Here is a 15634-nt window from a genome sequence, read left to right as displayed (position 1 = left end):
TTTGGGGTGTTTTTTTTTTTTAGAATAGCAATTTTTTTTAATGGCCAGCAAAAGAGCTGAATGAATTGTTTGTTATTTTTTGTAATGGTAGGTTTTTTTATTTTTTGTAATTTTTGTGTTTTTTATTTTTTGTAATGGTAAGTTTTTATTTTTGTAATGTTAGGTTTTAGTGTAAGGCTGCTTAGGTTTTATTTTTATTTCACAGTTAAGTTTGTATTTATTTTAACTAGGTAGTTAGTAAATAGTTAATAACTAGTCTACCTTGTTAAAATAAATACAGACTTACCTGTGAAATAAAAATAAAACCTAAGATAGCTACAATATAATTATTAGTTATATTGTAGCTATCTTAGGTTTTATTTCACAGGTAAGTTTGTTTTTAGTTTTAAATAGGTATTATTTAGTTAATAATTGTAACTTTCATTTAGCTCTATTTTAATTATGTTAAAGTTAGGGGGTGTTAGGTTTAGGGGTTAATAGTTTAATTTAGGTTGTTGCGATGTGGGGGGCTGGCGGTTTAGGAGTTAATAGGTTTATTTAGTGGTAGTGATGTGGGAGGCCAGAGGTTTAGGGGTTAATAACTTTATTTAGTGGCGGCGATATCGGGAGCGGCAGATTAGGGGTTAATAGATTTATTTCGGTGACATCGATATTGGGAGTGGCAGATTAGGTGTTAATAGATTTATTTCAGTGGCAACAATATCAGGAGCGGCAGATTAGGGGTTAATAACATTATGTAGGTGTCGGCGATGTAGGGGTGTTTAGACGTGGGGTTTATGTTAGGTTGTTAGGTTTAAACGTAACTTTTTTTCCCCTAGACATCAATGGGGTTGTGTTACGGAGCTTTTCATTCCGTGAACGCAGGTGTTAGTTTTTTTCTAACATGCTCTCCCCATTGATGTCTATGGGGAAAGCGTGTACGAGCGCGTCAAAGCAGCGGTTGTATTTTTAGCACCTGTCATATATTTGTCAAAACGCTCACTTGTAAATTAGTACATAAACATTGACTGGTCTAAGTAAAAAGATGATTTTTCCACTTTTCTTTCTTTTTAGTATTCGGACTGTCTTGTCATTTAAAGAATGAATTCTGCAGGAAATACATATCGGAACAACCATTTTGTGATTCAACATATGAACTACTGTATTTCATCTGATAATAAAGTCTTTGGTCATAATTTCCTTACTTTTCATGTAATTGTGAGTTGTTTTTCTTTTTAATGACACGATGAGTCCATGGATGATCTTAATTACTAATGGAAATACCACTCCTGCCCTGCAGGAGGCAGCAAAGAGCACCATAGCAAAGCTGTTAAATGGCTCCTCCTTTCCCTCCCACCCCAGTCATTCTCTTTGCCTACGTTAGAGCTAGGAAGTGGTAATGTTAGGTGTTAGAAAAAGATTCTTCAATCAAGAGTTTATTATTTTTAAAGTAGTGCAAGATTGTACTGCTTTGTCCAGGGTGTAACCATAGTCCACATCAGTCTCTTCAGTAGGGCAGTGGTGGCTTTAGAGTAATGGGAACTTGTGGGACATAATTCTCACTGCGCCTCCCATATTAATGCTGCCCTAATCCTGAAAAACTCAGGACTCAGTATTTTCTTTTTAACACAGGTCCATAGGAGGGAGAGGACCTCTTAAACCCGAGAGCTGCCTTTACTGTCAGGCAGAAGAGGAGGTAAGTGCTAACTATTTACTGGGACATAAGACTCAGGAAAGGAGGCACTTATTTATCTGGGGAAAAATAAAGGTCACTCATGGGACATGGGTTTCTTTATTTGGACAGTATAGCGCAGGCACTGGGGCTTTAGGCATTGCAACATGGTGGTTTTCATTTCCAGGCTCGTTTTAATAAAGCAAGACTGGGAGATGTCTGCACTGGCACGCCCACGATGGGCGGTACTAAGGAGAGCATTACGAGCCTTTTTTCTCCCTTCCTCTTCCTCTCAGCCAAGAAGAGAAAGTTTGCTAATCGTTTTTTCTGCGTATCAGGAGAAAAGCTTGACTTTAATTGCAACTACGCATCTCAACTGAGTTGGAAGCGTGCCAGACTCTCTCCGTATCGCTCTGGTGCTGGTAGGGGAAAATGGCTCAGTTATTCTGTCAGTGAGTAGGCACCTCAGCAAAGTACTGTTGAGGTGTAAAGGTGTTCTGAAGGATCATTTTCTTTGTTTTTCATTGAGTGCACTAATAAAGGAAAAAAGTTACGGTTTAACATTTAAAAAGACTAACGTTTTTTTGATATGTCCTAAATTTTTCTTAAAAATTGTTTTATTGTTACAATTAACTGTGAAAAACATGGACCAAGAGCCCTTGCAAGCTGGTACTTGCTCCTTATGTTTTGATGCCAAGGAAAAAAGGTACAGTTTAACATTTAAAGAGACAGTAACGTTTTTTTTGATATGTCCTAAATTTTTCTTAAAAATTGTTTTATTGTTACAATTATCTGTGAAAAACATGGACCAAGAGCCCTTGCAAGCTTGTACTTGCTCCTTATGTTTTGATGCCAATATGGAACCACCAATTCCCTTCTGTTCCTCTTGTATTGAGAGGACTTTAAGTTATGGGGATAGACTTTTTGCTGAACCATCATTAACTAAAGGAGGATGTTGTACAGGAGTCTAATATCAATGCTCAATTTATTTTGCAACTTTCTCCTCAAACGTCCCAGCAGCCCACACATGCAGTGCCCTGCACTTCCTCTATAACTCCTACTGGGGTTACTTTACAAGACATCACTTCTCTCATGTCTTCTGCCGTATCTGATACATTGTCTGCTTTTCTAATGGCAGGGAAAGTGTAAGAGGAAATCTAGATCAGTAGGGGAGGTTTCTGACACAGTTCTCGCTATTGCAGATGCTCCCTCCCAGAAGCCTGAGGAGGGAGATACCGTGGTAGCATCTGAAGGTGAAATTTCAGATTCTGACAGTATAATTCCTCTCACTGATACTGAAGTGGTATCCTTCAGATTTAAGCTAGAGCACCTTAGTTTACTACTTAAGGAGGTCTTAGCTACATTGGATGATATGAGGAGGCTTGGCAAACAGTCCCCAAGGTGGAAGGAGCTGTTTCCACCCTAGCTAAGAGAACTACTATACCCATAGAGGATAATTGTGCTTTCAAAGTTCCTATGGACATTAATCAAAAAAATGTATGTACACTAGGGCTTACAATGGCAGCCAGCTGTGTGCATTGCTACTGTCATTAGTCCTGCTGCATATTGGTTTGATGCGTTGACTGATGCTATCAGGGCAGAAACTCCCCTGGATGAAATCCAGGATAGGATAAAAGCTCTTAAATTGGCTAATTCCTTAATTAAGAATGCTAACCTTCAAGTATTAAACTGGGAGCAAAGATTTCGGGCATATCTGTTCTAGCTCGCATAGCCTTATGGATAAAACCTTGGTCTGCAGATGTATCCTCTAAGTCTAAGCTTTTAGCAATTCCTTACAAGGGGAAGACCTTGTTTGGACCTGGCTTGACGGATATAATCTCTGATATTATGGGAGGTGATCTTCTCCTTTAGGATAAGAGAAACAAACAAAGGGGTAATTTTCGTTCCTTTCGAAATTTCAAGGGATATTCTTCCTTTTCTGCCTCCAAGCAAGAACTAAACCTTCATGGAGACCCAATCAGTCTTGGAATAAGGGAAAACAATCCAAGAAGCCTGTTATTGAATCAAATGGGTTTGAGATGTTCAGGATCCCTGGGCAGTAGAAATAGTGTCCCAGAGATACAAACTAGAGTTCAAAAGTATTCCTCCCAGAGGCAGGTTTCTGCTTTCAAGATTATCTGTAGACCAGACAAAAAGAGAGGCGTTCTTACACTGTAAAGTAAGAGACCTCTCCGAAATGGGAGTGATAGTTCCTGTTCTGATACGGGAACAGGGTCTGGGATTTTATTTTACTCTGTTCGTGGTTCCCAAGAAAGAGGGAACCTTCAGGCCAATTTTAGATCTTAACAGTCTAAACAAATTCCTCAGAGTACTGTCCTTCAAGATGGAAACTATTCGATCCATTCTCCCTCTGGTCCAAGAGGGTCAATTTATGACAACAGTGGATTTAAAGGACGTGTACCTGCATGTTCCCATTTACAAGGATCATCACAGGTTTCTGAGGTTTGCCTTTCTAGACAAACACTTCCAATTCACGGATCTTCCCTTTGGTCTTGCCACAGATTCCAGAATTTTTTCAAAGGTTCTGGGTTTGCTATTAGTGGTGATTCATTTGCAGGGCATTGCAGTGATGCCCTATCTGGACGACATCCTGGTCCACGCACCATCCTTACAACAAGCAAGATCACACACAGATCTATTGTTGTTCTGCCTGCAATTTCACGGTTGGAAGGTAAATTTGGGAAAGAGCTCCTTAGTTCCAAACACAAGGGTATCTTTCCTAGGAACAATAATAGATTCCATATCAATGAAGATTTTTCTGATGGAAGTCAGGAAATTAAAGATTTTTGATACTTGTCTTGGCCGTCAGTGGCTCAGTGCATGGAGGTAATCGGGCTGATGGTGGCAACAATGGACATCATCCCGTTTGCTCGGTTCCACCTCAGACCTCTGCAGTTAAGCATGCTCAGACAATCGAATGGAGATTATGCGGATTCGTCTCCTCGAATACTATTGGAGCAGGAGACAAGGAATTCTCTTCAATGATGGTTGTCTCTGGATGATCTCTCCCAGGGAACCTGCTTTCGCAGACCATCTTGGGTGATTATAACAACAGACGCCAGCCTTCTAGGATGGGGAGCAGTCTGGGGCTCCCTAAAGGCTCAGGGAGTTTGGACTCAATCAGAGTCTGTTCTCTGGAACTGAGAGCGTTCTTGAATGCTCTTCTGGCCTGGCCCCAGTTAGCCTCGGTCCAGTTTATCAGGTTCCAGTCAGAGGCAACTGGGAGGTGGACTTCCTGAACAGGCAGACCTTCTTATAGTCCAATTATAGGCAGACCTTCTTATAGTCCAATTATAGTTGGATAACTGCTGATATAGTCTCTTTATATACCAGCATACCCCAGCACTCAGGTATAAGTGCTGTGGATTATTTTTTGAAGAGAGAAACAAACTTGAGTGACCAGGAAAGGAACTATACAGGGAGTGCAGAATTATTAGGCAAATGAGTATTTTGACCACATCATCCTCTTTATGCATGTTGTCTTACTCCAAGCTGTATAGGCTCGAAAGCCTACTACCAATTAAGCATATTAGGTGATGTGCATCTCTGTAATGTGAAGGGGTGTGGTCTAATGACATCAACACCCTATATCAGGTGTGCATAATTATTAGGCAACTTCCTTTCCTTTGGCAAAATGGGTCAAAAGAAGGACTTGACAGGCTCAGAAAAGTCAAAAATAGTGAGATATCTTGCAGAGGGATGCAGCACTCTTAAAATTGCAAAGCTTCTGAAGTGTGATCATCGAACAATCAAGCGTTTCATTCAAAATAGTCAACAGGGTCGCAAGAAGCGTGTGGAAAAACCAAGTCGCAAAATAACTGCCCATGAACTGAGAAAAGTCAAGCGTGCAGCTGCCAAGATGCCACTTGCCACCAGTTTGGCCATATTTCAGAGCTGCAACATCACTGGAGTGCCCAAAAGCACAAGGTGTGCAATACTCAGAGACATGGCCAAGGTAAGAAAGGCTGAAAGAAGACCACCACTGAACAAGACACACAAGCTGAAACGACTGGGCCAAGAAATATCTCAAGACTGATTTTTCTAAGGTTTTATGGACTGATGAAATGAGAGTGAGTCTTGATGGGCCAGATGGATGGGCCCGTGGCTGGATTGATAAAGGGCAGAGAGCTCCAGTCCAACTCAGACGCCAGCAAGGTGGAGGTGGAGTACTGGTTTGGGCTGGTATCATCAAAGATGAGCTTGTGGGGCCTTTTCGGATTGAGGATGGAGTCAAGCTCAACTCCCAGTCCTACTGCCAGTTTCTGGAAGACACCTTCTTCAAGCAGTGGTACAGGAAGAAGTCTGCATCCTTCAAGAAAAACATGATTTTCATGCAGGACAATGCTCCATCACACGCGTCCAAGTACTCCACAGCGTGGCTGGCAAGAAAGGGTATAAAAGAAGAAAATCTAATGACATGGCCTGAGAACCTGTGGTCCATCATCAAATGTGAGATTTACAAGGAGGGAAAACAGTACACCTCTCTGAACAGTGTCTGGGAGGCTGTGGTTGCTGCTGCACGCAATGTTGATGGTGAACAGATCAAAACACTGACAGAATCCATGGATGGCAGGCTTTTGAGTGTCCTTACAAAGAAAGGTGGCTATATTGGTAACTGATTTGTTTTTGTTTTGTTTTTGAATGTCAGAAATGTATATTTGTGAATGTTGAAATGTTATATTAGTTTCACTGGTAAAAATAAATAATTGAAATGGGTATATATTTGTTTTTTGTTAAGTTGCCTAATAATTATGCACAGTAATAGTCACCTGCACACACAGATATCCCCATAAAATAGCTATAACTAAAAACAAACTAAAAACTACTTCCAAAACTATTCAGCTTTGATATTAATGAGTTTTTTGGGTTCATTGAGAACATGGTTGTTGTTCAATAATAAAATTAATCCTCAAAAATACAACTTGCCTAATAATTCTGCACTCCCTGTATCTGTGAAATTTTACAATTTTTGCTCTCGCATAATTATTTTATGTTCAACAAAGAGTACTACTTACAAATAAGGGGGACCGCCATGGGGGCAAAATTTGCCCCGGCTTTTACCAATATTTATGTTTCATGGTGGGAACTAACATATGTTTTTTCAAGCAATAACCCTTGGATGGATGAAGTAGTTCTTTTTGTTCGTTACATAGACAATTTGCTTATGATAGTTAAAAATGAGAAGAAATCTGTTATTTTGGATGATTACTGTCCCTATCTAGTGATAACTTGATGGGTTTGCAATTTACAGGTGAATTAAATGGGTTGCAAATCAACTACTTAGATTTAACATTGAAAATCATAGATAATCAAATTGTGACTCAAACATACAGGAAACCAGTAACAGGAAACACCATTCTGCATGCGGCATCACAGCACCCAGAACATGTAAAAAAAGCCATACCAAGAGGGCAGTTTATCAGGCTACGTAGGAATACGAAGAGTGATCTTATCTATGAAACGCAGTCTTTAGAATTGAAAGAGAGGTTAATTAAGAGAGGCTATAACCCAAAAAAACTTGAACAATCTAGACTAGTAGTAAAAAAGTATAAGAACAAACCCATTAACAACAAAAATAAGCCTGAACTGGGTACTAATGAGAGCATAATTTTTACTACAGAGTACTCAATGCATTACAATGCCGTGGTTAAAATCTTAAAGAAACATTCCCATTTATTATTGGGAGATGACATTCTTAAACCTTTGGTTAAAAACTTCAGGTATGTCCCAAAAAAACCTAAGACATTGGGGAAGGTACTTTCTCCTAGTTTGGTCTTGGATACTAAAGGTATCCCTTCAGGGGATTGGTTATCTAAAAAGGGAGTTTACAAATGTGGAAGTAGGGATTGCAATACTTGCCCTAACCTTATTAAAGGTACTCAATTCTCCTCTAGTGTAGATCATAAACGATATGTTATAGATTTCTATGCTACCTGCAAAACTAAATTCGCTATTTACCTTCTGACTTGTAATATTTGTAAATGTCAATACGTGGGAAAAACCTCACGTGAAGTCAGAACAAGGTTTGGAGAACATATGAGAGATGTTAAAAATTACTGTAAGGACTCTGCAGTAGCAGGTCATTTTAATGGTTTACATTTCACACATTTGGCAGATATGTCTGTTCAGATTATAGACATAGCTAGAATTCCAATTAGAGGAGGCAATAGGCAACAGATACTAGATAAAAAGGAAATATTTTGGATAATAAAATTAAACACACGCCAACCCCTTGGAATGAACAAAGAATGTGATGTAAATTACCTAATAGACAATTGAGTGCCACTGGATAGACATATAGTTCATTATCTATATATAATATTATTTTTTTCTCTACTTACTAAAATTAAGCTAACTGGCCTTATCAGCTTATATGCTTTCAGAGACCAACTTAGACTAAAATCCCCTCTGTACATTTACATTTATATCATCACCTTTTTGATTTAAAAACAGAGCATATATTCTTATAAATAATTGGAGAAAAAAATTATTTTCCAGTATTAATTCAGGCAGTCTTAGTTCTAACCTTGTTGGATGTTGGTGTTATAGTGCTTGTATATATACTTCTGTATATTGATCCCATTGTAAGTGTGTCAATGTTTTTAACAACTTATTGTGTTTTTTAAAATGTTTCTGCACATTTAGGGTTAATGGTTTTCCCTTCAAATAGGTATCTCTTACCTAGTGCTTTAGCCTATGATTAAGCGCCACTAGGGGGCGCGGAACGCGTCAGGCCTTTCTTGTCACACTTTTTCTTCCCCCCCTGTACTTGTGTCTTGCCTTACATGTATATTTTTGAGATTACTTTCATTAAAGTTTTTTTAGTTTTCAACTTTAATGTGAGCCCGCTTGGTTTTTGCAGTGCCTGCCGCTCTCTCTCCTAGGCAGACCTTCTTTTCCGGGGGAGTTGGAACTCCATCCGGAAGTGTTCTCCAGCCTGATCCTCAAGTCGCATAAGCCAGAATTAGATAACATGGCAACTCGACAGAATGCCAAGCTCCCGAGATATGGGGTCGAGGTCCAGGGACCCCCAGGCGGAACTGATAGATGCTCTGGCAGTTCCTTGGACTTTCAGTCTAGCATACCTTTTTTCCTCTGTTTGCTCTTCTTCCTTGGGTCATTGCTCGAATCAAGCAGGAGAGGGCATCGGTGACCATCATTGCACCAGCTTGGCCTCGCAGGATTTGGTATGCAGATCTGGTGGACATGTCATCTCTGCCACCTTGGAGACTTCCGTTGAGGAAGGAACTTCTAATTCAGGGGCCCTTCCTTCACCCAAATCTAGTTTCTCTGAAGCTGACTGCTTGGATATTGAATGCTTAAATTTATCCAAGCGGGGCTTTTCTGACTCGGTCATAGAGACCATGATTCAGGCTCGTAAACCTGTAACTAGAAAGATTTATTATAAGATATAGCGTAAATTTCTCTATGGAGTGAATCCAAGGGCTACTCATGGAGTAGAGTTAGGATTCCTAGTCTTTTGTCCTTTCTCCAAGAGTTGGAGAAAGGATTATCGGCAAGTTCCCTAAAGGGTCAAATCTCTGCCTTATCTATTTTGTTACACAAATGTCTGGCAGATGTTCCAGATTTACAATCATTTTGTCAGGCCTTGGTCAGGATCAGGCCGGTGTTCAAACTAGTTACTCCTCCATGGAGTTTGAATTTAGTTTTTAATGTTCTTCAAGGGGCTCTGTTTGAGCCTATGCATTCCTTAGATATTAAATTGTTATCTTGGAATGTTTTATTTCTTGTGACTATTTCTTCTGCTTGCAGAGTGTCAGATTTTTTGGCATTGCAGTATGAGTCCCCTTACCTTATTTTTCATTTAGATAAGGTAGTTTTATGTACTAAATTAGGATTTCTTCCTAAAGTGGTTTCTGATCGGAACATTAATCAGGAGATTGTTGTTCCTTCCTTGTGTCCTAATCCTACCTCTCAGAAGGAATGGCTTCTGCACAATTTGGACGCTTTAGGGAGAAAGGTTCTTCAAGCAGTGGTGCCTTCCATTTAGGTTCCCTGCCTTGTCCCTCCCGTATCATCTGTGTACTCTAGCTTGGGTATTGCTTCCCATTAGTAATTAAGATGATCCGTGGACTCATTGTGTCATTAAAAAGAAAAGAAAATTTCTGCTTACCTGATAAATGTATTTATTTTTTGACACGATGAGTCCACAGCCCGCCCTGTTTTTGAAAGACAGGTTGTTGGTTATTATAAATTTCAGACACCGCTGCACCTTGGTTCTTCCTTTCTCTCCATAACTTCGGTTGAATGACTGGAGTGGGAGGGAAGGGAGGAGCTATTTAACAGTTTTGCTGTGGTGCTCTTTTCTGCCTCCTGCAGGGCAGGAGTGGTATTCCCATTAGTAATTAAGATGATCCGTGGACTCATCGTGTCAAAAAGAAATAAATTTATCAGGTAAGCATAAATTTTCTTTTTTTATAGAACAATTCTAAATAAAAAATGCACCACAAATAAAGTCTATAAAAAAAATCCAAAAATGTTGTAGTTGATAATTTATTAAATATTACATATATTATCATTTTAAGATGTTTAAATTCTTAATTTCTTTAAAATGCTGTAAATTCCAGACAATTCTCCTTTGAATCAGATACATACTTTTTGATCCATATCCACTTGTCTAAACACAGTAAGTAAGTGGTCCATATTTGGTTTGCCCATTACGCTTAGTAGGAAACACACTAAGGACCTGATGATAAAAAAACTCATTGGCATGTAGAGAACAATCACAAAATCTTTTTATTTTTTTGAGCATTATACTGTAGCTGTCGCTTCTTCACACCCAGAACCCTACATAGGGCTAAATTACATGTGGCATGCTAGCTGTTGCGTGCAAGTGAAAAGGGGTTTATTGCGGCTCTTTGCACGCATTGGAAGTAGCCCGTGTATTACAGGTTAAAAGTAAATGTGTTCACTTGAGTGCAATTGAATTTAGCACGTATTGGTGTGACATTGTTTATTCACGCATGCGAACTCTAGACAGGTAGCAATTGGATACTTTTGATACTTTGTATCTCTTTATAATGTATTAAAAGTCTGGAACTAAAAATATACAAACATTAAGCCTGATGAAACAATCCTATGTGCAAGGTACAGCACTGTATATGACAGGATACTTTTCAAAGTGTACGTAGACTAATGGGGTCCTGCAACACCCACTGCACTGTTTTATCCAAAATACTTCTTTATTGGGTTAAAAGGAAGCCAGCAAACAGCAGCCACGTTTTGGGCCTTCATAGCCCTTACTCATGCTAAAGTGTACAGGTAATAACACCCTTTTATAGCACCTGTGTAACAAATTAATTTTTTCTTTAGTTCATTATACATCACCATTAGTTGGAGAAGAGCACCACCTAGTGGACAAAGTAACAAAATCTTTTTAAATTTCATATATGCCTGTCAGATTATTTTTACATATATAAAAAAGAAAGTTAAAAACATCATCATAGTTATAAATAAACAATTTCATGATGTATTCATCCAATTAACAATTGGACCTCACTATTTAAAAACAAAATGGTTTAAATAAATAAATGTAAATCATAATCCTTATTTAAACCTACTGGATGTAGAGTCCCTAATTTTTGTATCCATCAAACCTCCCTCTTCTTTAGCATTAACTCTCTATCCCCTCCTCATCTTAATTTTGGGATATAGTCTATATAGTGGAGTTGGCTCACAATGTGTCCTGTTTTTTAAAAGTGAGCTGATACAGGAAGAGTCATATCCTTATTTCTAATACTTGATTTATGAGAACTAATCCTGTCCTTTAAGGGGCGTATGGTCTCCCTCATGTAGCCCTGCCCACATGGACATGTCAAAAGATAGACAACAAATTCAGTGTCACAGGTATACTATTCATTGATCTCTCTTTTCTTATTATCATTTATCTGGGCTTTATGTTTATCCCTGATCATAGAATTCAAACATGGATAGGACCCTTTGTTAGGGACACTGAATTTGATGGTTCAAAGAAAAGAGATGAGAACACGCTCTAAAAATAAAAAATAACTTTTATTATTCTTTGTTATAAAATGATGACAACAGTCACCCATACAGAAAGCTGGAGAGTTGTGCTGCACATTCGGCTTACGTGTTTCGACTGTTCGCCGCAATCATAGCCTGTCATGTGTACACTTCCTCTCATTTAAAACCCTGTAAAAACTACCTGATTAGTTATTGGAATGTGCATCTCTCCAGAAACACCTGTGTAAACAGCAATAACCAGGGTACATACACAAACAAGACTAAATTAACAGAATTTTCAAATCTGTTCTATTATTATTTGATCTGATCTGTACAAAAACCTAAATGTGTATGATTAACCTAAATGTTGTTAAGGAAGCTAATCCAGAGAACAAAGTGAGTACATAAATACATGTTTGGTACATTTTTAGTCATTTTTACTATGTTACCCCATTTGACTTAAAGTGATGGTAAACTCTGCTATTGCTAAGTTCAAGAATTCTATTACTTATTACTAAATATATAAAACCGCATAATCAATTTCCAATGTTTATATGTAATTTTAGTAAAAATTATCTTTATTCACAAGCCGTTGTTGCACCGCCTCGGTCCGCCCTTCTCACTTACTGTCCTGAATAAACTTGAGACTTACCTATTCTCCACCCTCTCTACACGTTAGACAATTTACCCGCTCCTAACTCTGACATTTCAAACGCATGCGCATTGGAGCAAATGACGTATACCAAGTAAACATTGTCACAAGATTCAATATTTACTTGGTTCAGTCTGAAGTAAACGTTTGAATGGATAGATAGTGCGAGCGATCGGTCCCTTCTAAAACGACCATACTTGCCAGAAACAAAAATATAATATATATAATTTCAATAGGAAACGTTATTGGCCAAATTGTGTATATCACAAACAAGGGGGAAATAAAATGCAGCTACATACTTACTGGCACTGTTCCAAATAAACAATGAATTTTTTGACAATAATACACGATTCACTGTTTACTTTGGTGTGCCATGTAAAATAAGAGCCAAAGCGCATGCGTTGAAAATACATGAACGCGCAAAATCATCGTCGCTTTTTAACGCACCTGATTGGTTGGCCGTATGCTGCAAAGAATGCAATACTGCGCTTGCGTAAATCAGGTTGCCTAGAAGTAAGCTGGCAACAGGCTTACTGATTGGTAGAATAAGATAAACAATCAATGTGATGTCACAGGGGGCAGGAGAAAGACGGCATTAGACGGAGCAATTAGACAAAGATTTGGTAAGTGTTTTTACATACATACTATTACAGGATATTGAGTGTGTAAATTGAATGTAATGTAACAATAGCAATATTATAATCAATATATAACAGAGTTTTACCATCCCTTTAATGTTGGAGGTGAACATAAATGGCCATAACATGGTATGGCCATAACATGAATCTGGACACGTAATCAGGAACAAACATAGTAAGCCTAAAAACATTGGTCAAACTGTGATTATAATAGGTTTTCTCACATTTCTTCCTGGATGTCCTCTCACTACCCCAAGATAAATCTCTCCAAAACTGAGCTCCTTATTTTCCTGCCTTCTTCCAAAATCTCCACCCCCAATCTCTCTATAACTGTTGAGAACTCTATCATTACTCCTACCCTGTATGCCCGATGTCTTGGGTCACATTTGACTCAGATCTTTCTTTCACATCCTCACATTTAGTCCTTGGCTAAAGCCTGCCACTTAAAAACATCTCTAAAATTAGACATTTCCTTACACAAGGCACAACTAAAGATTTTAATCCACTCTCTCATTCTTTCCGCCTTGATTACTGCAACTCTGTCCTCTCTGGTCTCCCCAAGCTGCCGCCTAGCTCCTTTACCCTCTCTGCCAATCCCTTCACTGGCTTCCTCTTGCCTCTAGGATTAAACATCAAATTCTCACTCTGACATACAAAAGCCCTCACACTGCCACTGCTCCCCCCTATATCTTAGACCTTGTCTACAGATACTCTCCCTCCAATCTTCTTTTGCTCTGTCATGCCCTCCTACTCTCCTCCTCCTTCTCCAGACTGGCTCCCATCTTGTGGAACTCTCTGGCTCACTCCACAAGACTCTCCCCTAGTTTTGAAAGCTTCAAGCGCTCAGGAATGCATACAACCTACACTAACCATTCTTTATACCAGTTCCTCTCCTCCATCTGCTATCCCCTGAACCCCTCAGCATGTAAGCCTAAGAGTCCAGCTATTTGTAGATCTCCTTCTTAAGAGCTGGACTACAACAGTGCGATTCTTGGCAGGGCCCTCTACCGGTTTGATCCCTATAAATGTTTTGCTGTACTCCGCCTTTCTTTTATAGCGTTGCATAATTCTGTTGGCGCTCTACAAATAACCAATAATAATAATAATAATAATAATAATGTATATACATTATACCCTCTCGCTAAACAATGTAGGGCAATACTGACATAATACGATTTGGTTAAATATTCAGAGCATCCTTTAAATAAGTGCCTTATACTGTGTCTAAATTATACATATAGCAAGCTATAAAAAGCAAGCTAAAAAGGGGACTAAGAAGGTAGCTCTATGAACATCTATTACTCCCAATAATTAATTAGGTTGTACCTGAAGTTCAAACCTTCTGTTTGAACATTCAGAAGATCTCTCTCTTAGCCAGAAGCTTGTGGACATCTCCCCCCCCCCATTTTCGTTACCTTAACTTCTTCAATGGTACACCATTTGAAAGTGTTAAGTTTTACCATTATGATTATCGGCAAAAAGACGTACAAGGGGGGCTCGATGATCAGCCCTGGGTAATAGTAGAGAGATGTTTGCTGATCCTGGACTTAATGTCTCTAGAATTGAACCCAATATACTGGACCCCACATGAGTCACATCTAATCATGTAATTAAAGTACTTGTGTGGACATACAATTCATACATGTTTTAATGGAGAAAGCCTCTCCTGTTATATGTGAGTTTAATGTTTTTGTCCTATCCAAGTATTCACATTGCCTGCACTTCCTATGACCGCATACATACATCCATGTACTGGTCATCCAAGAACTGTATGATGTTTATTTCTCAATTGGGTCGGCATAAGATAGATCTAAGGTGGGACACCCTCCTTGAACTGCATCCAACCCTGCTTAACTATATCTATTAATTATCATCGGCTGCAAGAATTGGAAAGTGTTTCCATATTATTTTAGTTATCTGCAGAAAACTCAGAACTATAACTAGTGACAAAATTGACTCCCCTAAAAAATGTTTTCTTTTTTTCAGATCCCTGTAGTAGTAGTAGTGATCTCTGTTTGGACTACACTTGTTTCCTAGCTGCAATAATGGTTTCATGTGCATAACCTCTCTCTTTCAACCTGCCTTCTAGTTCATTAGCTTGTTAGCAAAAGTAATGCCTATTTGAACAGTTTCTCCTTAGGCGAGTGAACTCCCCTTTAGCCACTGCAGCCGAAGTGTGCTTGTGATGACAGCTTCTCCCATGCAGCAAATAATTTCCAGTGGTAGATTTCCTATACACTTTTGTGAGAACCCTAACATTACTTTAACCAATCAAGGAAAGATCCAATAGTTGATAGTGGTAGGGTGACTCTCAAAAGTGAAACTCAAACCAACCTGATTGCTATTTAAGCAGTTAACAAAAGGCAGGATATTGACTTTGGGGCCACTCCATATAAAAAGGAGGTCATCAATGTACCTCCTGTACATTAGTATATCACTCCTATATGGGGTTTTATCTCCAAAGATGTGGAAAAATTCCCACCAACCTAAAAATAGGTTGGTCTAAGATGGGGCAAATTTCGCTCCCATCACTGATCCACACCTCTGGAGATAGAAAACCCCTTGGAACTGAAAAAAATTATGGGTTAACAGAAAATTAGTCATTCTCAAGATAAATTTCTGTTTGTAAAATTCTTTGAAAAGAAGGCTATTGCATTCAGACCTTCCTCATGAGGTATAGATGAGTAT

At 38.8% G+C, this 15634-nt stretch overlaps 1 protein-coding gene across 4 annotated transcripts in view; it reads left to right on the top strand.

Moving 5' to 3' along the window:
* Positions 1-15634, top strand: part of LOC128649917 (alcohol dehydrogenase 1-like) — a 174682-nt gene that overhangs the window by 128414 nt on the left and 30634 nt on the right. The window contains exon 9 of one of the 4 annotated variants that reach the window (XM_053703473.1): positions 1054-1188. The exons of the other annotated variants lie outside the window; for them this stretch is intronic. Coding sequence (XP_053559448.1) covers positions 1054-1084 — 31 coding nt within the window. The 3' untranslated portion in view covers positions 1085-1188. Of the gene's footprint in view, positions 1-1053; positions 1189-15634 lie in introns of those variants that run through there. 4 annotated transcript variants of the gene reach the window in all.

The sequence above is a fragment of the Bombina bombina genome, chromosome 2, assembly GCF_027579735.1.
Source record: "Bombina bombina isolate aBomBom1 chromosome 2, aBomBom1.pri, whole genome shotgun sequence".
Taxonomy (NCBI): Eukaryota; Metazoa; Chordata; class Amphibia; order Anura; family Bombinatoridae; genus Bombina; species Bombina bombina.
Note: the sequence above shows the minus strand (reverse complement) of the source record. Positions and strands in the feature narration are given on the sequence as shown.